The sequence below is a fragment of the Macrobrachium nipponense genome, chromosome 17 (assembly GCF_015104395.2).
Source record: "Macrobrachium nipponense isolate FS-2020 chromosome 17, ASM1510439v2, whole genome shotgun sequence".
NCBI classification, from domain to species: domain Eukaryota; kingdom Metazoa; phylum Arthropoda; class Malacostraca; order Decapoda; family Palaemonidae; genus Macrobrachium; species Macrobrachium nipponense.
In genome coordinates, this window is record NC_087210.1 from 41,822,853 (window position 1) to 41,840,854 (window position 18,002).

General features: G+C 35.7%; 1 protein-coding gene across 1 annotated transcript in view; it reads right to left on the reverse strand.

Annotated features, from left to right (window-relative positions):
* LOC135195889 (uncharacterized) overlaps positions 1–18,002 on the reverse strand; it is an 81,435-nt gene that overhangs the window by 38,046 nt on the left and 25,387 nt on the right. The window contains exon 3 of the mRNA XM_064222396.1: positions 14,699–14,866. Coding sequence (XP_064078466.1) covers positions 14,699–14,866 — 168 coding nt within the window. The remainder of the gene's footprint in view (positions 1–14,698; positions 14,867–18,002) is intronic.

Genomic DNA, 18,002 nt, shown 5'->3' on the forward strand with positions numbered 1-18,002 from the left:
GGACTTTAAATTTACCTCTGACCTAGAAAATTTATCATTAAAAGAATCATGGCGAAAATAATGACCAAAAACCAAGCCACCTAGTTTACCAAGTTTCGTTGACAGTAGAGAAAAATAACTTTTGGAACATTTGACCTTTGACCTTCTTGGAATGAAAAGATATAAGAAATTTAGGCCATGGGCCAATCTCTGGGACCTATGAGGGTTTTCAACCCTGAAAAGGAAATTAAAAGTAAAAACGTTTTAAAGGTAGGTGTAACAGGAGTAAATCCTTTCAGTTGCACTACGAAACGATAATGTTAGGAGATGATGGAAAGTAAGATGAAAGAAAGAGAATATGAATGGAGATACAGTAAAAGGAATGAAAAGGATTGCAGGTATGGGCCTTCAATTTATTGGTGTCCTTGGAAAATAGGCCTTCAAATTGACTGGCTTTTTATGTCCTTGGGAAAATAAGGTCCTTCAAAATATTTGGAAAATAGGCCTTCAAATCTGCTGGTGTCCTTGGAAAATAGGCCTTCAGATATTTGGAAAATAGGCTTTCAAATTCACTGGTGCCCTTGGAAAATAGTCCTTCAAATTCACTGTTGCCCTTGGAAAATTAACCTTCAAATTTACTGGTGTCCTTGGAAAATAGGCCTTCAAACTTACAGGTATCCTTGGAAAATAGTACTTCATATTTACTGGTGTCCTTGGAAAATAGGCTTCAAATTTACCGATATCCTTGGAAAATAGTCCCTCAAATTTACTGGTGTCTTTGGAAAATAGGCTTCAAATTTACAGGTATCCTTGGAAAATAGTCCCTCAAATTTACTGGTGTCCTTGGAAAATAGGCTTCAAATTTACAGGTGTCCATGGAAAATAGTCCTTCAGATTTACCGGTGCTCTTGGAAAATGTGCTTCAAACTTACCGGTGTAATTAGAAAATAGGCCTTTAAATTTACAGGTGTCCTTGAAAAATAGTCCTTCAAATTCAGTGGTGTCCTTGGAAAATAGTCCTTCAAATTTACCGGTATCCTTGAAAAATAGTCCTTCAAATTTACTGGTGTCCTTGGAAAATAGTCATTTAAATTTACCGGTATCCTTGGAAAATAGGCCTTCAAATTTACCTATGTCCTTGGGAAAACGTCTCCAAATTGACCGGTGTCCTGGGAAAATGGTCGTGCAATTTTACCAGTGTCTTTGGAAAATAGACCTGCAAATTTAGTGGTGTCCTTGGAAATTAGTCCTTCAAATTTACTGGTGTCCTTAGAAAATAGTCCTTCAAATTACTGGTTTTCCTGGAAAATAGTCCAGCAAATTAACTGGTGTCCTTAGAAAATAGTCCTTTAAATTACTGGTTTAATTGGAAAATAGTCCTGCAAACTTAATGATCCAATTGGAAAATGGTCCTTCAAATTTATTTGTGTCCTTGGAAAATAGTCCTTCAAATTTATTGGTGTCCTGGGAAAATTGGCTTCAAATTTACCGGTGTCTTTGAAAATAGGCCTTCAAATTTACTGGTGTCCTTTGGAAACCGCCTTCAAATTTACCGGTGTCCTTGGAAAATAGTCCTTCAAATTTACTTGTGTCCTTGGAAAATAGGATTCAAATTTACCGGTATCCTTGTAAGATAGTCCTTCAATCTTACTGGTGTCCTTGGAAAATAGGGCTTCAAATTTATCGGTGTCCTTGGAAAATAGTCCTTCAAATTTACTGGAGTCCTTGGAAAATAGGCTTCAAATTTACCGGTATCCTTGGAAAATAGTCCTTCAAGTTTACTGGTGTCCATGGAAAATAGGCTTCAAATTTCCCGGTATTCTTGGAAAATAGTCCTTCAAATTTACTGGTGTTCTTGGAAAATAGTCCTTCAAATTTACTTGTGTCCTTGGAAAATAGACTTCAAATTTACCAGTATCCTTGGAAAATAGTCCTTCAAATTTATTGGTGTCCTTGGAAAATAGTCCTTCAAATTTACTTGTGTCCTTGGAAAATAGACTTCAAATTTACCGGTATCCTTGGAAAATAGTCCTTCAAATTTATTAATGCCCTTGGAAAATAATCCTTCAAATTTACCTATATCCTTTAGAAAACCCCTTCAAATCTATCGGGATTCATGGAAAATAGTCCTTCAAATTACTGGTTTCCTTAAAAAATATTCATGCAAACTTGCTGGTGCACTTGGAAAATAGTCTTTCAAACTTACTGGTGCCCTTGGAAAATAGTCCTTCAAATTTATTGGTGTCCTTGGAAAATAGGCCTTAAAATTCACAGGAGTCCTTATAAAATAATCCTTCAAATTTATTGGTGTCCTTGGAAAATAGACTTCAAATTTACTGGTGTCCTTCAAAAATAGGCCTTCAAATTCACCGGTGTCCTTGGGAAAAGGGCTTCAAAAATTCTGTTGTCCTTGGAAAATAGTCATGCAAATTTACTGGTGTCCTTGGAAACTAGGCCCTCACATTTACTGGTGTCCTTGGAAAACTGAACTGCAAATTTACTAGTGTCCTTGGAAAAAAGTCTTTCAAATTTATTGGTATCCTTGGAAAATAGGCCTGCAAATTTATCGGTGTCCTTGGAAAATAGATTTACAAATTTAGTGGTGTCTATGGAAAAGAAGCCTTCCAATTTACCAGTGACCTTGGAAAATAAGCATTAAAATTTACTGGTATCCTTGGAAAAGAGTTCTTAAAATTTGCTGATGTCCTTGGAAAATAAACATTCAAATTTACCAGTGTCCTTGGAAAATATACCTTCAAATTTAGTGGTGTCCTTGGAAAATAGGAATTCAAATATACTGATGTTCTTAGAAAATAGGCTTTCAAATTTACCAGTGTTGTTGGAAAATAGGAATTCAAAATTACTGGTGTCCTTGGAAAATAGTCCTTCAAATTTAACAGTATCCTGGGAAAATTGAAATTTACCGGTGTTCTGGAAAATATGCCTTCAAATATTCAGGTGTCCTTGGAATATAGGAAGTCAAATATACTGCTATTCTTAGAAATTATGCCTTTAAATTTGCCTGTGTCTTTGGGAAATATACATTCAAATTTACTGATGTTCTTGGAAAATAGACCTTAAAATTTACCAGCTTCCTTGGAAAATAGGAATTGAAATTTACCAGTGTCCTTGGAAAGTATGCATTCAAATTCAAATATACTGATGTTCTTGGAAAATACTAATTCAAATTTACTGGTCTCATTAGTAAATAGGAATTCAAATTTACCGGTATCCTTTGAAAATAGTCCTTCAATTTAACGTTGTCCTTGGAAAATAGACCTTAAAATTTACTAGTGTCCTTGGGAAATAGGACTTGATACTTGCCGATATCCTTGGAAAATAAGCATAAAAATTTACCAGTACACTTTGAAAATATTCCTTCAAATTTACCATTGTCTTAGGAAAAAAGTTCTTTAAATTTACCAGTGTCCTTGGAAAATATGCCTTCAAATTTACCAGTGTCATTTGAAAGTATGCATTCAAATATACCAATGTTCTTGGAAAATAGGATTTCAAATTTACCAGTGTCCTTTGAAAATAGGAATTCAAATTTACCTGTGTCCTTTGAAAATTGGAATTCAAATATACTAATGTTCTTGGAAAATAGGTTTTAAAATTTACCAGTATCATTAGAAAATAGGAATTAAAAATTACCGGTGTCCTTGGAAATTAGGAATTCAAATTTACTGGTGTCCTTGGAAAATATGCATTCAAATATTCTGATGACTTTGGAAAATAGGAAGTCAAATTTGCTGGTGTCATTAAAAAATAGGAATTCAGAATTACTGGTGTCATTAAAAAATAGGAATTAAAATCTACTGGTGTAATTAAAATATAGAAATTCAGTGGTGTCATTAAAAAATAGGAATTCAGAATTACTGGTGTCATTAGAAAATAGGAATTCAAATTTACTGGTGTCATTAAAAAATAGGAATTCAGATATACTGGTGTCATTAGAAAAAAGCAATTCAAACATACCAGTGTCATTAGAAAATAGGAATTCAAATTTACTGGTGTCATTAGAAAATAAGAATTCAAATTTTCCAGTGTAATTAGAAAAAAAAACCATTCAAATTTATCAGTGTCATTTGAAAATAGGAATCCAAATTTACCGGTGTTAATAGAAAATAGGAATTCAAATTTACTGGTGTCATTAGAAAAAATAATTCAAATTTAACGATATTCTTTAAAAAAAATAGTCCTTCAAATTTATATTGTTCTTGGAAAACTGGCCTTCATATTTACCGGTATCCTTGGAAAATAGTCCTTAAAATTTGCTGATGCCTTTGGAAAATAGGCATTCAAATTTACAGGTGTCCTTGGAAAATAGTTCATGTCCTTGGAAAATATACATTCAAATATACTGATGTTCTTGAAAAATAGTCCTTCTAATTTACCAGTGTACTTTTATAACAGGCCTTCAAATTTACCAGTCCTTAAAAAATAGTCCTTCAAATTTACTGGTATCCTTTGAGAATAGTCCTTCAATTCAACGTTGTCCATGGAAAATAGTAATTGAAATTTAACGGAGTACTTATAAAATAGTCCTTCGAATTTACCGGTATTTTGGAAATGGGCCTTCCAATTTACTGGTGTGTTGGAAAATAATATTTCAAGTTTACCGATGTCCTTGGAAAATAGGTCTTAAAATTTACCAGTGTCTTTGGAAAACAGTTCTTTAAATTTACCAGTGTCCTTGGAAACTAGGCCTTCAAATTTTCCGTTTTTTTTTGGAAAATATGCCTTAAAATTTACTGGTGTCCGTGGAAAAAAGGCTTTCAAATTTACCAATGTCTTTGGAAAATACGCCTTCAAATTTACCAGCGTCCTTGGAAAATATGCCTTCAAACTTATCAGTGTCCTTAGAAAATAAGCATGCAAATATGCAGATGTTCTTGGAAAATAGGACTTTCAAATTTACCAGTGTCATTTGAAAATAGGAATTAAAATATACTGGTGTCCTTGGAAAATATGCATTCAAATATTCTGATGTTTTTCGAAAATAGGAATTTAAATTTACTGGTGTCATTAGAAAATAGGAGTTCAAATTTACTGGTGTTAATAGAAAATAGGAATTCAAATTTTGGTGTCATTAGAAAAAAGGAATTCAAATTTAACGATATCCTTTAAAAACTCCTTCAATTTAACATTGTTCTTGGAAAAAAGGCCTTCAAATTTACTGGTATCCTTGGAAAATAGTCCTTAAGATTTGCCAGTGTCCTTGGAAAATAGGCATTCAAATTTACAGGTGTCCTTGGAAAACAGTCCATGTCCTTGGAAAATATACATTCAAATCTACTGATGTTCTTGGAAAATAGACCTTCTAATTTACCAGTCCTTAGAAAATAGTCCTTCAAATTTACTGGTATCCTTTGAAAATAGTCCAATTTACCGGACCTTTTGAAATAGGCCTTCCAATGTACTGGTGTGTTGGAAAATGTTTTCAAATTTACCATTGTCCTTGGAAAATAGTCCTGCAAATTTACTGGTGTCCTTGGAAAATAGGCCCTTAAATTTACTGGTGTCCTTCAAAAGTAGGACTTCATATTTACTGGTGACATAAATAGGCATTTAAATTTACCAGTGTCCTTGGAAAATAGGACTTCAAATTTACCAGTGTCCTTGGAAAATAGGCCCTAAATCTTCAGGGGTCCTTGGAAAATAGTCCTTCAAATTTACTGGTGTCTTTAGAAAATAGGACTTCAGATTTAGCGGTGTCCTTTGAAATTAGGACTTCAAGTTTAACAGTGTCCTTTGAAAATTGGCCATCAAATGTGCTGGTGTCCATGGAAAATAGGACTTCAAATTTTCCAGTGCCCTTGGAAAATTGGCCCTCAAATTTATCGGCGTCCTTGAAAATAGGACTATAAATTTTCTGGTGTCCTTGGAAAATAGGACTTAAAAAATCTCCCAGTGACCTTGGAAATAGGACATCAAATTTACTGGTGTCCTTGGAAAATTGGACTTTAAATTTACCGGTGTCCTTGGGAAATTTTCGTTGATAAATAAATCATTACATCTGAAGGCATGTTCCTGGTGCCACTGCATCAAAAACAGGAAATATATCGTTTAAAATATTTAGGAAATATAATCATTCAACGGCAAGGGTTCATGGAAGTTTCATCAGAATTATGGAAAATAGTCCAAGGTAAAGAATGTCTAAAGCAACGGAAATATGGTGAATGGAATAGCGACAATCGACATTAAATGTAGCGAAACTGAATTATCATGACTTCCATTGGCCATCAGTAAGTGGGAGGGAATTGTGGGGATAACAACATCATACCCTTTGTTATTATAGTTTCAAAACGGTACGTCATCCCTTACGGAGCCCCTGCCTCAATGGAGAATCGGTCGTTACCTGAAAAATCTAGATGTTTTTCCGAAGTGGTATAAGCCCTCACAAAAAACATATTTATGGCATTTTCTTTTAGCATGCTGTGTGCCAACTTCTCATCTTCTTTCCATGCCGATGATGGTGTTAGTGATAATAATTATCACAGCACTATTATTATCCAACGTAAGCACACATTTACGTGGAAGACCCAACTAAGCTGTAATTTGTTGAGCAAGTTTCAATAGAATAGATGTTAGATATGAAAAAAAGGGTGAACTAGTCATAGTAATGTAGGAAATTCAATCTAGATACACAAATGATCCATCCCAGTATAATGTGATAAAAACCTATAGAAAATTTTCTGGCATCATTAGATTATAATTTTCAGCACAATGAAGAGTAAGCTTGAGGTCGGACGCTTGATTCCAAGTATGGAGTATGCGGAACAAAGTTAAACAAAATTAGATGACCTTTGTTATTCTAGATTTGCGTTACATTCTGAATTTATATTTTGGGTGGTAAGCAGCCCAGACACTTATCTGAAAACCCCTTGGATAAATTTGAGATCAGAACAAACTTTACAGAGCCTTTAACAACGTATGTTGGTTTGGAATGCGTTTTCACAGTACGCGACTTCGGATACAGGTTTTTCTCCTCTTCAGCTTTCACTAAGATTGTTTCTGGGGTGTATTTTTGTTGCAAGATCTCAGACAATATGATTAAAGAATTTAAACTCTGTTCAGTTTCAATATTCAAATAAAAAATAATATACAATTGGGTAAAATAAAATTTTTTGAGTGAAGGTGAATTGAGCTATTAACTGGAGTAATGAAGACAAGAGATTTCAATTTGTAATACGCAAATTTAGTCCTTCATTTCAATTATCAACAGAGATTAAACCGGTGAGCTTATTTTCCAGGCGATGATGACAATGCATCGCAGGAGGGGTCAACATTTAGTGTAATGACATCTGGAATTGAAATCCTAAGCTTCCAGGGCCAAGGAAATTAATCCTGGAATCAAATACCAAATTCAATCATCACCCCGAAATGGTTTGTATAAACCATCTTAATGATTTCTCAGGAAATCGACACTCGATGCTAAAAGCTGGTCGTTCGCCCTTTGCAAAGCCTTTTTCCCATTTTTTTCAGAAATGGCCGAGTCTGGAAGCCAATATCGATGCTTGATGTACTGGAATAATATCTCATAGACGGCCTCTGGTTGCCACCGTCTTGCCCCGAATCCATCTACGAAGCCTGAGACTGGAAAGGGGTCTTCAGTCCCTCTTCCGTCCCACCTTCTCCGACGGACCCCCACCCCCTATCCACCCCCCTTTTCAATCTGCGTGGTTGATGTGGTGGAATTATCGCGGAGTCCAGACTCTGCTGACCGTACTCTCCCCTTTGCAGACAGTGCTGCCAACGCGCTTCCTTAACCACGGCTCCCTCCCCCACCCGTCAATCACCCTCTCTCTCTCTCTCTCTCTCTCTCTCTCTCTCTCTCTCTCTGATTTGGATGCATAATATATCACAGGGCGATGCAGTCGCTCAGGTGGAATGAATGTTCGCTCTCTGGACATTCATATATGGCATCCTATCGCCAACGTAATCGAACCTTTCCGTTCTGTGCTTTAAACAGAAAAAGAAAAATGTTGCAAGCAATATAGACTGTGCATGCACTCTTCCCATTCATGTCTCTTTTGCCCTGATATTTTGATGCGGACTATAGAAGGCTCAGGTTGACTTGAATGACTATATGCTTCCACTTAAATATTTCCATATTTTAAAGAGAGAGTACTATACAAAACTATATATATATACATATATATATATATATATATATATATATATATATATATATATATATATATATGTGTGTGTGTGTGTGTGTGTGTGTGTGTGTGTGTGTGTGTGTATGTAGGCATGTATATATGTGTGTATGTATGTTTATATGAAAATGACAGTGTGTGTAAATTTGGTTACTATGGTGCACTGTACTCAAGATCAAAATACAATTTCTGTGGGTCTTAATCATTTATCCTCAACCGAGAAAATAAAGTTGTTCGTATTAAGAAGGATAAAACCAGTTCCAGGGTTTTCCAGTTGGGTTATTTCATTCTTGCAGGAACTGGAAAAGCCGGGCGTTGAATTCGCGAGTGTGGATGGGAGACTGCTGGAACGCTAAACCTTGGCACCACCACGGAGTCTGAGCTGCCTGGATTATGGAAACGCTCCGGGAAAAAAGAAATACTGATTTTTTATGAAGGGATTTGTGGATGAAGGGATTTCAGAGGGTTCTTATTCATGATGTTTTTATCTCTGGCTGTGGGGATGAGGCGTGTGCCGGAATATATTATGCCCCACTCAAGAGAACCAGAAGGAAGGAAGGAAGGAAGGAGCGAAGGAAGGAAGGGAGGAAGGAAGGAAGGGAGGAAAAAAGGACGGGCTGTCGGAAAGAAGCGAGAAAGAGCTACAATAAAGGATTAAGGGGAGAGAAATGCGGCTAATAGAGAGAGAGAAAAAAAACCTGATGAAATATGAAGAAGAGCATAAATAATGTTGAAGGCCCTGCTCTGAAAAGAGTAATCAAGACTTCCATGTAAACAGCTAGACAAAAAGACATGCCTGTCTTTTTGTCTAGCTTCCCATTTGTAAGTTTCTATAAACCCACAGGACGAGGTTCATCTCCATGTGGAAAAAGTTTGCCCTACAAAAAAAATGAATACATAATAAAGATATCAAAAGTAATCCAGTGCAGAAACGAATTATTAACAAAGAATGATCAAGTTACTTCGTTAATTAAGAAAGCGAAGTATTCCACGAATCCTGGTGAAATGAATCATTGTAAAAAAAAGAAAACCACATAATGCCACGATGTAGAATAAATGCACTTATTCATCATTACTAGACGCTTAGACGAGAGATTCTGAAAAAGTACCTGTACAAGGGAGTAAATGATGAGGCCAATAAGGTGTCTCTGTTGGCTTTAGAAGACAGGGCTCTAGGAACACAGGACGGTAGAGCGCAAGCGTTCTCATGTGATAACAGTAATAAGTGATCAGGAGAGGAAATGATTGAGAATTTATATTCTGATGATAAAAATCCTTTGATAAATCACGTGGCCCACTACTTTTTGAGCATTTGAGATCTGGTACTTGTGTAAACGAAGGCATCTTTTGGTACCCGTATTGGTGCTATGACTTTACACGAAGCAAAAATAACCGTTCTGTTCTCGTGAATACAACTTTAGTTAAATGAAAAGGTGAGGAGTGGGATTATAATGAATGCAATGTCAAACTTTGCCATGATTTCTGAATTACTCTTCAATATCCTTTGTAGATTATCTCAACCGCATTTGTTGGGTGTTGGGCTTAGGTAATTTCATGGCTAGAGAATCTGAATCGGAGACTCAAGTAGAACCTATGTAAACGAGAGATGCCTTGTCAGTCTAGACAATACAATATGAATGACGCAAATCATGAAAATACAAGGATAACGTAGCATTATGAAACTCACTGAAAAGTAAAACAAGCCATGCAAAGATTGCCTATAGGGCACTCAAAGCAAGTTTAGACTCCTCACACAGACATTTATTTCTTCTGAAACCCTTCCCCATGATTCAGTTTTTAGCTCTTAGGTTTTGTGCACAATAACTTGAGAGCTGAAAGAGTTATTTGAATTTAAATATATACACTGTGAACAACCGCTGCCGCGTTATGCCAGAATCAGAAGACTGTCGTTATAGAGCCTCATGTTTCCTCATTCTTGATTTTCAGATTATGGGATTGTGACTGTCAGGATTTTGTTCCTTTCAAAATAATAGTTCATAATGGTATCTAGATTTCTTTCTTTTCTGACTGACATTGCGACTGCTACGGTAGATTAATCAACGTGAAATCTGGCGAGAGATTTCCGTATATGCTTCCAATTTCCTTGTTGTTTTAATAGAAAATCTTTCCTTTTTTTACAGAGCATTAACGCCTTTGGCAGGTAATGATTTTGATTTTTCTTCTGTTTTCCCCCCGCAGGATGGACGCGATAGGGACATTTTTATCGTCTTTTCGGGCTGCATGGTTATGGTATTTCCGGAATTTGTCTAAATCCAAATTTAACTCTGCTGGCATCGTATCGTCTCATGTCTGATAGCATGATGTATCTCGTTTACTTTTTGCTACCGAGATGGTTATGTCTGTCCGTCCGCACTTTTTCTGTCCGCCCTCAGATCTTAAAAACAACTGAGGCTAGAAGGGCTGCAAATTGGTATGTTGATCATCCAACCTCTAATCATCAAACATACCAAATTGCAGTCCTCTAGCCTCATTAGTTTTACTTCATGTAAGCTTAAAGTTAGTCATGATCTTGCGTCTGGCACCGCTATAGGTGACTGAGAGTTTTCATAAGCTACATACGCTATATAGAAAACTCGATTGCCGAAGAAATTTGGGCTTTGGCTCCTTTTTTTTTCTTGTTTCTTGTACCAACCACATATCGGAATATAAAATTTTAGTCGTCCTTCCATAAGAAATTCTTGTGACATTTTTCTATTTCACTTTTTTATAGATTCCTGTATTACCTTCAGTATCTCTCTCTCTCTCTCTCTCTCTCTCTCTCTCTCTCGTACAATCATCACGCATTGTAATTAATGTTCGTGATGCATCTAGGTCTCGTACCGCAACCGCCGGTATCTCGAAATACGACGCCAGTTTTTGAGTCGAGGACCTCCTCGGATTTGCAAGGTTTGTGGCTGCTTCAATCAAGCCTGATGCGAAAAACCCAAAGGAGGAAAGTTAAACTTCATCGCTCATTCTAACTTTAGGTTACTTGTAGCCGATGTCATGATGTTAGCGATATTTATGTTAACAGAGCCGAAAGAAGCTTCCTGTAACTTATAATTTGAGTGAAGCGTCACTTGCATAATAGCAGCTTTAATGAGTCTGATGTTAAAAGATGCTCTCTTTAGTTTCGATTTGTAGCACAGCAGGAAATTTACATTAATATCTATGTAAAAGGAGAAGTCACGTAACGCAATGCCCTTATTTGGATCTTGCCGTAAAGGAAGAAAATTCATAAGATTCAGCCGTAATGGAAATAACTATCGCTTCTGGATCTCCACTTACGCTATCTGCTGCGTTCGGTGCTCTTTACTATTCGTTCATTGACCTATTTATCTTTGAAATTGATATGGATAACAGAAACCTGTCTTTGTAAGTATCCATGATGAACGTGGGAGGGAGGTAAAGTAGGTAAGCAATCATGGACGAAAGTAATACATGATTCATCGATGTTCAATATCCTTTGAATGTATTAACGCCCCTTGTACCAGTACAAGCGGCATTTTCCATTAGAAATGGAGAAATCCCTTCCTCACGAAAAGCTTTGAGTGTTTGGAGAATAGCACAGTTAACGGAGAGAACAGATGGGGGTGGGAAAGGAATGGATAAGGCGGCATTTTAGCGTCGGAAATGGCCGGCCGTTGCTAATGGGCAGCCATAAAACTCTTGCCCGCCACCGTTTGTCTCCCGAACGCCTTGTTCGTCTCAATTAGGGGCCACATCTTTTCTTTTACAGTCACTGCTTCTCTCCTTTCACACTCCTTTTTATCGCTCCGTTCGTTTTTTTTTTTTTTATCTCTCATTTGACTTGTACAAATGTTAATTTTTGTATGCACTGCACTGTATTGCATGAAAGTTCTGAACACTATTAAAAAAATTGCATTCCAGCTGCAAGAGATTTTCGAGCGGATGAACATCAAGCGTCACCAGCAGATGACTTATTGCCTAAAAGAATTACATTTTACTCACCAAATGAGGAAACAAGTAAAACTTAGGCACTTTTCTGCGTTGGGCATTTTGTTATTATAATTTCTTAATTGTTTTGATGCAGGTAATGAAAGCTAAATTTTTAACAAAATTCAGAAGTGTACAATGAATACAGGCATACGTGCCACCAACTTATTATTATCACGTGTTGTGTGTGATGATCCGTCCTGTAATTTGCTATAAGCTTTACGATAATATAACCCAAATCCTACATCATCACCTCCATCCAAAAAAAGTGTCTTGGAGATTAAAGGTCATTTTTATCCAGTCTTCTTTGAAGTTGTTTCTTTGTGTGAGGCGTGTGTGTATGTGTTGGTCTAAGCCTTTACCCACAGGTAGTCGTGGCCATAAACTGCTTACCTTAAACAAACACTAACGAACAGTCTTTATTCTCAAACGCCTTAAAACAAAAGGTCGGGCAGTAACAAACCGCAGAGTTGGACCTTGAGCGAAAGAAAACCTGGTTTATGGTTCCAGGGATTCCAAGGGCGTCGGAAAACGAGAGAGAGAGAGAGAGAGAGAGAGAGAGAGAGAGAGAGAGAGAGAGTAATCTTAAAGGTATATCGATATTTGTTATAATAAGGGAACTTAAACGCTCCTTTCTTTAAATAATAATATAATAATAATAATAATAATAGGAAAGGGACATGCATTAATATTTCGTAAAAAAATTGTTCAAAAGAAAGTAGCAGTTGCTGCCACTTTCATCCTTTTAAGTGATTAATCAAGGATGAATCCACTGACCTCACACACACACACACACAAACACACACACACACACATACATATATATATCTATATATATATATATATATATATATATATATATATATATATATATACATATATATGAACCATCCAGTTTGAATGAGGTCCTTTAGATATTCATATGTGTTTTTATATATACCAATATATATATATATATATATATATATATATATATATATATATGTATATATATTTTATATATACATATATGTATATATATATATATATATATATATATATATATATATATATTTATACATACACACAACATATATATATCATATATATATATATATATATATATATATATGATATATATTATATATACATCATATGTATCTATATATATTTATATATATTTATATAATATATATATATATATATATATACTATATATTATATATGTATGATTATAAATGTGTGAGTCTGTGTGTGTAGGTAGTTTATGTGGTCCCGGGTGTTTTATTAATAGCACCGTCCCTCGCTCAGTAAACAGGTTCAAATCCTTGGGAAGGACAGGTGGATGAGAACACTCCGCTATCCCATTGTGCTTCGTTTACCAAAGTTAGTCGACTGTGGTTGGTCGCTTCCATGATGAAAAAAGTCAAGGGCCTAGGAACCTCATTCATAAAAATTAACTGAGAAACGGAACACAGTTACCTTCTGGAACTAACCTTATACAGAACAAGGGGTAATCCGACCTCCAGCTTACTCGGGATGGTGCAAGATTTTCTCCTCATGCATAAGTTGTAAACATTTTATGCCTAACTTTTAACATGAATTAAATCATGCCAAAATCTACAGTCAAATAGGGTTTGTTTCACCAACGAAAATTAAAATGAATATGCTATATTTTATTGGAATTAATTTTTTCTGTACTGCTTAACATGCACATTGTTTCATTTTTTTTTACATTTTATTCTAACTAATAAATCATAGACATCCAATTTTAATATTCCTGTATCTTTTACTCAAATCGAAAACATATTTCAGATTGTTTTAGGCTCCTCCATAGACCTTTCTATCTCCCCAACAACAACAACAAAGTAGTTTGAAGGCTTACTCCCGCCCCCGAGTAAGTGAAAACTGCATATATATATATATATATATATATATATATATATATATATATATATTTACTATATAGGATCTATTGGTAACTTTTTACTAGATGCATAGGTACTATTTATTAGCCACAGAGACCTCATAACTCCTGGAGGGGTCTGGGGCTAATATACATATGAATACATACATACATATATATATATACATATATATTGTATATATATATATAAATATATATATATATATATATATATATATTATATAATATATATATATATATATATAGAGAGAGAGAGAGAGAGAGAGAGAGAGAGATAGATAGATAGATACATATATAAATAGTTAGACATAATTTTTATTACTAAAATAGTTCTGTGATACTTCAAGTATCTTTTTTTTTAATATTTTCGACGGTCTCGTAAAGAAATACGTAGTACATGTGCACACGTAATCATTTTTGCAGACTACAATTTCTGTAAAAGCGAGCGATGAAAGAGAGTGAAACTGCACAAGCTGCAGACTTTTCCACTTTAGAGAACAAAGTATGGTGATTTGTGAACCGTGTTCAGATACACAACTGCGCAGATTCTCGCTAAAGCATATGAGGTGTACTATAAACGCCTAAATTGCCCTGCATCATGCATTGGCTTGGGAGAATCATCGACAAGAAGCTTTCTTTCTTCCTTTATTTATTTTAACTTGATCTAAGCTGCTCATTAAGGTACAGTTACTGGAGTGTGGGTGGATGGCAATGAGATGGGTGATGCAGGCATAATGGGTGGGTGGGTGAATTGGTGGACGGCTATACGATAGTGGCCGTTGGTCTGGAGACTGAGGAGGAGGAGGAGGAGGAGGAGGAAGAGGAGGATGGGGAGGAGGAGCCCCCTCGTTATACCGTACTGGCGAGAGATGAACAGATAGCGATGCTTAGGTTTGAAGTGCAGAGGAATGCTCGGTGCTGCAGAATAGCTGCTACCTAACTTTACCTGGGCAGAGGGTTGATTTTCCATGGTGATCCCATTCACCTTATCCATCAGGCGTTAATTCCCCTCCTTGTTTTATTCTGTTCTATCTGAACACTTGGGAGGGAGATATAGATAAAAGAGGGGATGTGAAGATAACGGGTGATTTACAACAGGGGATTTCAGAGGTTGGTCTAACAGACAGGTCCTGGCCTCCACCTCGCGCTCCAAGGGGAAACGCCATCGCATTTATTGTCTTCTGTGGGAAAGTTAGATTTTTCCTGCTTTTTTCTTTTGAAGAATCGTTATTATTGTGTAATAATAACGGTGATCTGGAGTTAAAGAAAGTGTCGTAAAAATTCAATCTTGTGTATATAATTATGGAATTTAACGCACCTCCTAATTCCAGAATATGGAAAAGAGAATCATTCTGAAAATATTCTATTCTAAATAAAATTTAATAAAAAGAAATCAGGTATTTTGATCGTTAGAAAAGATTACCATCTACAAAAAGTAACTGAACTTTCAGTTGTCTCCAGCGCTCTTATACCTACATATACGGATACACACGCACACACACAAAATAATATATTATATATATAATATAATTATATATATATATATATATTATATATATATATATATATATTGTCATACAGCGGAGGAAAGGATGGAAGGAGTCGACTAAGCGCTTTCGTGTAATTTTTACACACCTCCTCAGGTCAAGTGAAAATACACGAAAGCACTTGGTCGACTCCTTTCATTCTTCCTCCAGCTGTATGACAACATGAAATATCGCATGTTTTAGCGATAGATCGTCAATAATATATATATATATATATATATATATATATATATATATATATATATATATATATATATCTATCTATCTATATATATATATATATATATAATATATATTCTATATATATATATATATATATATACAAACATAAGCTACAAATGTCGTTTAGTAACCAATACGATCTACTTCGGGAATGTCACTGAATGGGAATTGTAAGTGATATATAAATGGATTGGTACCTAGTGACTCGAACACCCAACAGTACCCTCCAACGACGTGCAGTCCAAGGTCTAGATTTCGGTGTAGTCGACGTTGATAGCCCAGTGGTCTTGAACGTCGACTGGAAGCCGTTGGAGGGAACTGTCGGGTGTGTGTGTGTGTGTGTGTATGTGTGTATACAAATGTATATATGAATGTAAGTGCCTTCGTATGCATGTTAGTCCAAGCAGAAAGGAGAGGGACCAGACAGAGATTTAAGTAAATTTAATATATTCCGACGAAAGCTTTGAATCAGCTGAACATTCATATTTTGTGTTTATTGGCACCGGGCATCAATTCATTAATTATTTTCTCCCTAGCGGATCCCAAAAGAAGCTGTTTAATAATCAAGAAGTTCAGGATGAGTGTCCATAATGATATTCATAAATAATATTATGAACTATTGTGTGTGTTGACTTCAATGGAAGATATCCCACGAGTAATCAGAATGCAACTTACAAAACTATTATATTTGTTCTATTACTCTTCTCATCATTAACATTATGTAACTTTTTTCCGAGGGTTTTTAGGTTTTTATATAACAATAAAATATTAGAAAGCGCTTCAAGAAAAGTGTTTACCTTTCTGTTGAGGCATTATTATGTAATAAACTTGTAATTATTTGTGATATCGGAGGCATGAACACTTGAAATCTTTTCTGAGTCGATTTCTGTTTTCGCTGTCATATCATTTCGCCTATTCAGATTACTAAAGCAAATGTCTTAGTTTTGCATAAAGTCTTTAAAGTGATGCCTTTCAATAGCCGAGGTTTCCTGCCGATTTCCCTTAGGTTACGGTAACGAGGGAGATATTCAAATATTGGTATGGACTAAGGAATGAACTATTTCCTGAGCAAAGGTTCTAAATATATAACCATTATCTTTAAGATTATTGGCTAAATCATTCTTGAGTGTTTAATGAAGTACAAGATATGAAACCCAAAAAGTTCCTGCTGCTCAAGTGATCTGGAATAAACACCAGGGAATGGCGAGAAAGTTTATCATACAACAAATAGAAAAAAATTAATAAAAACAGGCTGGAAGACGTATGAAGGGTAACCGTATTTCTCATTCCGAAAGTCTTTTAATCTAGTTGAAAGAACGAAAAAATATAAAGGTAAATAAGAAAAGATAAAAAAAAGCACAAAAGTATTCTCAAAAGGTGCTGGAAAGAGGCCCCTTATCTTGGATGATGGCTGTTCACCTCCGAAATTGTGCAAGAGAGACATTGTCTCTGTCAAGGCAATTTAACTAAACCATTCAGTCTCAAATGAACGACAAAAAAAAAGAAAAAAAAATCAAGTCCTAAACATTGGATGGACGTCTTATTTCCAGGCGGGAAAGAAGGGTACAGACGAAGGGAGTAGCCGGGGCGTAGGTAGGTAGGGGTGAGGACATCGACTGGAGGCTTCGGGAGTAATTAAAAGTTAGTTGATGGTTCCTGGAAGGCCTTAATGAGCGGCTGATAATGATCTGGCCCACTTTTCCGTCAGGAACCGGATGACGGATGAAAAAATGCATTAAATGCGGCTGAAAGTTAAGTGACAGAGCGGTTCTATGCTTCGTTAACTCATCATCTCATACATACAATAAAAGAGAGCTGAGCACCTCTTAGGCAACCCTTTCATGCCTTATGGTTTGAACGGGAATCGGACGCAGTTCTTTCATACGAGGAGCATTCGTTACCTCCCGGAAAGACCAAATCTCGAGCGAACCTTGACTCTGTGATCTCAGTTGTTACTTTTGTTACTGTGTTTTGAAAGTAGAAAGACAACAATTTTTGAAATTGATATACGTCTATTGGTGAATTATACGACATTTGGAGAAGGGCCGATGGGTCTTCTGTTGCACAATATGAATTTTATTGCAGTCCATCGGATTTTTTTTATAAATTCATAATTTATATCTCGTGAATAATTACCCATTTTACCATGATTTTTATTAATGTTAATTTCCCGTTGGTCAGGTTGCTAAATCTCATCAGTAAATCTGTTTCAAGTGTTAAGTGACA